Below are 5851 nucleotides of genomic sequence, written 5' to 3'. Positions count from 1 at the left end.
TGAAAGCAAAAGCCCTTCAAAAAGCCACTATGCCCTTTGCATCCCATCTAAATCTCATTGCAGAAAGCTATTCTTAACAATTGTTACGACAAAGGGCACAAGAGAAATCTGGAATTCAGCCCTGAAGAATCAGAAAAGATTCAAAACCAGTAATATTGCAGACATAAATATAGACATTTTCTAGCAATAGGAACACTGAACAGATTCTGTTACTTCTGTTTAGCTTCATGTCCCTCACAGTATTAACTATTCCAAGGGAAAAGTGAAACATAAACAATTGTGGCATTTATTGATCTAAAACAGTTGCACTGAGAGTTTGAACTTCCTTTCCCCAGAGAATTTGAACTTCCTTTCTTCTTCTCACACTGTCACAGCCAAAATCTCCATTAGAGAAGACCAAGTTCCAGACACTGCAATTATCAAACCGATCACCACTATCACGGCATCCAAAGCTAATCCTCCAAAACCCACATCCTCCTTAAATACCATCAGGTGGAACAAAGCAGGTAACACAAACCCTAAAATCACACACACGCTGCTCCCCACCAATGACAAGAAGTCTGCAAAATTAGGTACTGATAGAGCAAGCAAGCTTACCATCAACACCACCACCCATCTCTGCCACAGACAATACTGACCTCCAAAGAACCTTCTCTCGAACACTTCGTATACAGGATTCATCATCAATGGGAAGGTAAAGAACAAATTCACACACAAACCCAATTGAACCAAGATGCTCACCAAGCTGTTCCCTAAGTTTGTGGTGATTATGTCCTTGGTTTCGTCTCCAAAAGCAAAGTAACCCAGAGCTCCAAATCCCCCATACATGAGAGAAATGAAGATCATGGACAAGCCCAGGATTCTCCCGAACTTGTCCTTGTCTCTTGTCTCTGATTCAAGTGGTAAGGCCATCCCTATCCCTTCGAAGGCATAGACGGCGACACCCAGGCCGTAGAAGAAAACGTTCAAACCCCCAAAAGCCATTAGGGCTGGCTGTTGTTTGACGAAGATCAGAATATCTTCAACCATCACAACGCCCATGGCTCCGATATCGACGACATCGGCGAAAATGCTTAGAGGAGCTAGATGGGTGAGTGTAGGGATCGAATTCAAACCCAATTGGAAGGGGAAAAAGCTCCAAATGTAGAAAGTCTTGGGCTTAAACCACAAGATGGTCGGAACTGAGGAATTGAAGACATAAGCCAAGGTATTGGCGATGAAGATAAGGTAACTGACACAGAATCCGGCTTGGGAGAGGACGATCATGACATCGACGGCGATTCTACCTGTGGAGCCGCAGACAGAGAATCCAAGGTCGCCAAAAGAGTTGATCTTGGAGAAGCCCTGAAGGGATTCGAGCTTTCGGCGGGTATAGACCAGAAGCATCATGCAGTGGTATGTGAGGATGGAAACGGCTAGGATCATGAGAAGGCCAAAGACCCAACCGGTCTTCTTGAAGGTGTAAGGGAGGCCGAGAACGCCCGCACCGACGATGGCGATGAAGACATTGGCGAAGGTTTTGGGTTGGGAAGACAGATGAGAAGCCTTGCCCAGGAGGGGCGTGTCTTCTCTGGGCAGAGGTGGAAGCAATTGAGAAGATGAACTCGCTTCTTTTGCAAACACCATGATTTGGATTAATTGATCCTTAAATCACACAAGCTCAATTCCAAATTTCCCGAGAGATGATGGATATGGAGCACGATTTTCCACTCCCTGCTCCAAGATACGCTGCACACCTAGAAACGCAGAAGCTAAGAGAGAGAGAGAGAGAGGTAAATTACGGTCTTGATAATCCTCTCCCGTGAAGGAGTTGCAGAAGAGGAAAAAAGGAGAGATGGAAGGCGTCGATTGACTGAAAATGGAGAGTCGGGTGCACAGAAAAAGAAAGGACTGCGTATTCCGAGTTCACGACTGTTTATGCTTTTATAAAAAAAAAAAAAATATATATATATATATATAAATTATGCTTTTTGATATTTTTTGTTTTAGGCTAGGCTGGATTTCAGAACAGGTGAGTTTATCCACGTGTCTTTTAATTTAGATCTAGACCGTTGAGTTCTGTTGAGTACATCATTAATAGGCACTCCCCTATTAACCTAGAAGGGTGTCGACGGACTTGTCGTACACTAGTTGATACTTGATACCTAACAACGGAGACGAGGAATCCGTGGGTGATTTAATATTATATGTGCTCGAGTAACGTTCTCTCTTTCAATATAATAATCCCCGTTTGTAGGTAGATGTAGGAGAAAAAAAAGACTGAAGAAAGATTCAAATCCAATTGCTTGTACTCGTAGGAACTATGATTTATGAACAAAATGAGAAAGTCATTTTTGAGTTCTCCCTTTGTTTTTGAATGAAAAGAAAGTTCATTGCAAGTTGGCTTCTTCGTCTCTTTTATGTTTGGCTGAAGTTTCCTCTTTGGCACTCTACAATGTTTCTTATCATCAAAATAAATAAATAAATAAGTTACAATGTTTGTGCTTTCTATTATGGCAAAGATATGCCATCGGCAATAAAACAATATCTATCGAATGGTCTAAAGAGGCGAGAATAGCCAAACGGCTTGGTGAGGCTATTTATAATTCACCTAACCTAAGGGAGACACTGAGGGCAATAGCCAACTAGCCAAAAGCATTACGAGAGCTTTAGTAATTGAACGGTTAATCAGTATCAAGGGAGAACGTATCCAACATTATGGCCCTCAATCGATCGTCATTCCCAGGAATTCCATCTGCTGGACAACAGACACAATCTGTCACTCGGGGTAAGCAACTCGACATCCACGTTATTTATCCTTGATCGATCGACCTAAATAGACTATCATCAAGAGATTCCCCAAAAAGAAGCTGACTTAGTCTAGCCTGCATACCATAAGTTACGGAACAAATCCTAGTAGTACTCTCACTAGAGCACCGAATCTTCCCTCAAAGGAAGAAAATATCGTCATATCTTCTGAGATATGGCCCATATAAGTAGCTTCCATAACGGGGATAGTTATATATTCACTTTCTCATTGTATTCAGACTCCTACAAGCAATAGGAAGCTACCAAAGTGGGACTCTCAACCAATAGCTGCCACCCTCAACTATAAAAGCACAAATAATTCTCTTTTTAGAGGGCTGATCTTTTTCCATACTTATTGGAACTATTTGACTATGAAGAAGTTGACTTAGGCATAGGAGAGTCCCCCGCCGGATTAGCCCGGCGCTCACTCTCTTGTGTTCATTCCCTATGAAGGATACAAAAGAGACCTAGATGTAGTTTCCTAAAGCAACAAATTGGCGCCATCCTTGGGAAACGAATGCAACAAGTCAAGCCATTTGCTCAGAGACATGATGTAATACCCCGCTTCTTAAACCCGATCTGATTTCGCGGTTGAACCGGTTTAACCATGCAGGAACCGAGCCAGAGGAAATTAGAGCGGGTTCCTTATGGGCTATGATGGCTCGAGTGACCTTAAACACCGGCTGACCCGACAAGTCCGAGCCAGTGCCAGAAGAGACGGGAGTGCCCAAGCCGTGTACATGCACCTACCATAAGGCTATGTACGGATAAAGCAGGTATTACATCTATATTTTAAGGTATATACGTATGATACATCGTATGCCGGGGGTGGGATTCGCGACGAGGCTCGAACCCGGTCAAAATCCCAAGTTTGGCCCTCAGGTGGGTACACCCACCCACCTGAGTGACCCATCCATGTGCACTGTTCACTTATTAGGACTTATATATATAGCTTTATGACTTCATTTTCTTCCCATTTATGTCACCCGTACGTTGGTGAGAAAAGTAAAGAGGAGAGAGAAAAGAAAGGGAAGAAGAAAGGAAGAGAAGGAAGAGGAAGAAAAGAGGGATTTCAGCGGCGCCGAAGCTCGATTTTTCCATTCCGGTGCCGGGAGAGTGATCTTCAACTCTAGATCTACAGTTAGAGGTAAGCAAAGTTGGGTTTTGTGAACATTCACCATACCCAAGCTTTAAACCCTTGATTCGAGTATGGTTTCTTGAGATCTTGTAAATCCTCTTTGAAATGATGAATCTAAGGTTTAATAGATGATTTATGTGTTGATCTTGAAGGATTTGAAGAGACATTGACAAGGTGGAAGAAGCATTGTGAGTTTGAAGTGATTTGGAGGGTTTGAGGTTGTTCTTGAGCAAAGAAGGTAAGATGGTTTCCCATCACTTGAATCTAACCTAGATTTAGGTTAGAACCATCCTATAGGACCTTGAAGGTGTGAAGAATGGGTGGGGAAAAGCCCCATTTGAATCCCCAAAGAATGGAGAAAGTTGGGAAGAAACAGTGTGTTTCCCGCCAAGACCGGTGGGTACAACCGGTGGGCCCCTACCCGCCTGTGGGTACCCACCTCAGAAGGCAGGGGGGCCTTCGGACCCAACCGGCGGGCCCTACCGACGGGCCCAACTGGCGGGCCCCTACCCGCCGGTCCTAGCAGGGGCCCCTGGCCCAACCGACGGGTACAACCGGTGGGCCATACCGGCGGGCCCCTACCCATCGGTCCCAATCGGTGGGTAGGACCGGTGGGCCAGACTACCCACCTGTCTGACCCACCTGTGTGGCCCCGAGGGTGATCCTTAAGTCCGATTGGACCCAAATCGGACGTGTGACCTTCTTTTGACGTTCTTAACACGATTTTGTCATCGAATTTCATTAATTTTGATCCTAAAATGGTGAAGTTCTAACCCCACTCAATTATGTTAGGTTCACCAAATCCGACCTGATTCGCACCGGATCTCACCCGTACCGAACGGGAATCCTTGTACGCTACAAGTAAGTGGGGAGAGGACGTTTGGCCTTGTTTCAAGGAATTATTTGGCATTCATTTAAATATATCTAGTCTAGTCATGCCATCATGAATATACTATGTAGTCTAGTCATCCCACACATTGATGTGCATATGTGCTATGTTTACTTTCCAAATGCCAATTGAATGAGATGTATATGTTGAATGTGGACATCATTGTGCATGTTGCATTGATAGACTAGATGCCGTAGTCGGCTTGGAGACGAGTGCATTGGTGGCCCGTGGAATGGGACACGGAGGCACTATGCAATCGTACTATTGTCATATAGGAGCATGCGGTATTACGATTCTCACCATCCCATGCTACGACCCTTCCCAACAGGGGTTGAGGTGTTGGGTTATCATTTGGGGGGAAGCAGTGGTCGCAGTTGTCGGGTCACTGTGGCGGTTAGATATAACGGCCGACGGGTCATGTAGGACAGTCGGCAACCTCGGTGGTACATTCAAGAGGGCCAATCGTACTGCTTTTAAATTGCTGGAGTCAGCACCTTTATTTTCAGTCATTTACATTTCTGTTGAGAGCCGGTGGACGGCATTGTCTTTACTTTTTCGAGTACTCACGGTGGGCCTTCTCCGACAGCCCTATGGGCGTATCGCGGGAGGGAGTTCGTGGCTCGTACCCGGAGTATACGCGCACTGTGGTTGTAGCAGCACTAAAACCAAAGACTTAGTAATGTTGCTTAGGTGGATGTGATTTAAAATGCATAGCATGGCATGTAGTGCATATGATGTGTTGTGATGTGTGGACTGCTGTGTGGTCCATCTTTCTACTTATTGAGCTAGTGAGCTCATCCCACGTGTACACCCCTTTTTAGATGATTTTGCAGGTCATACATCTGAGGAGTATGGGGTGGGTCCCACAGTCGAGTTTCCTGAAGAGGACTGGTGGACCCCTGAGGAGTTAGGGCACGGCGCCGACTGCTCGTGTGAGGGTTGTGCTGCGGGACAGCACTTCTGAGTCCGTGCCGAGCTCCACTTTTGACGCCGAGCTGAGCTCCAGCCTTGAAACCGAGCCGAGCTGTGCACTCTGA

General features: G+C 45.3%; 1 protein-coding gene across 1 annotated transcript; it reads right to left on the bottom strand.

The window, feature by feature from the left end:
• On the bottom strand, positions 1–1912 carry LOC122067754 (amino acid transporter AVT3C-like). The gene has a single exon (XM_042631596.1). It carries the CDS (start codon positions 1624–1626, stop codon positions 361–363), a length of 1266 nt encoding a protein of 421 aa, XP_042487530.1. The 5' UTR covers positions 1627–1912; the 3' UTR covers positions 1–360.
• Positions 1913–5851: the final 3939 nt, after the last annotated feature.

The sequence above is a fragment of the Macadamia integrifolia genome, unplaced genomic scaffold (assembly GCF_013358625.1).
Source record: "Macadamia integrifolia cultivar HAES 741 unplaced genomic scaffold, SCU_Mint_v3 scaffold31, whole genome shotgun sequence".
NCBI lineage: Eukaryota > Viridiplantae > Streptophyta > Magnoliopsida > Proteales > Proteaceae > Macadamia > Macadamia integrifolia.
This window is presented reverse-complemented; position numbering and strand designations above follow the sequence as displayed.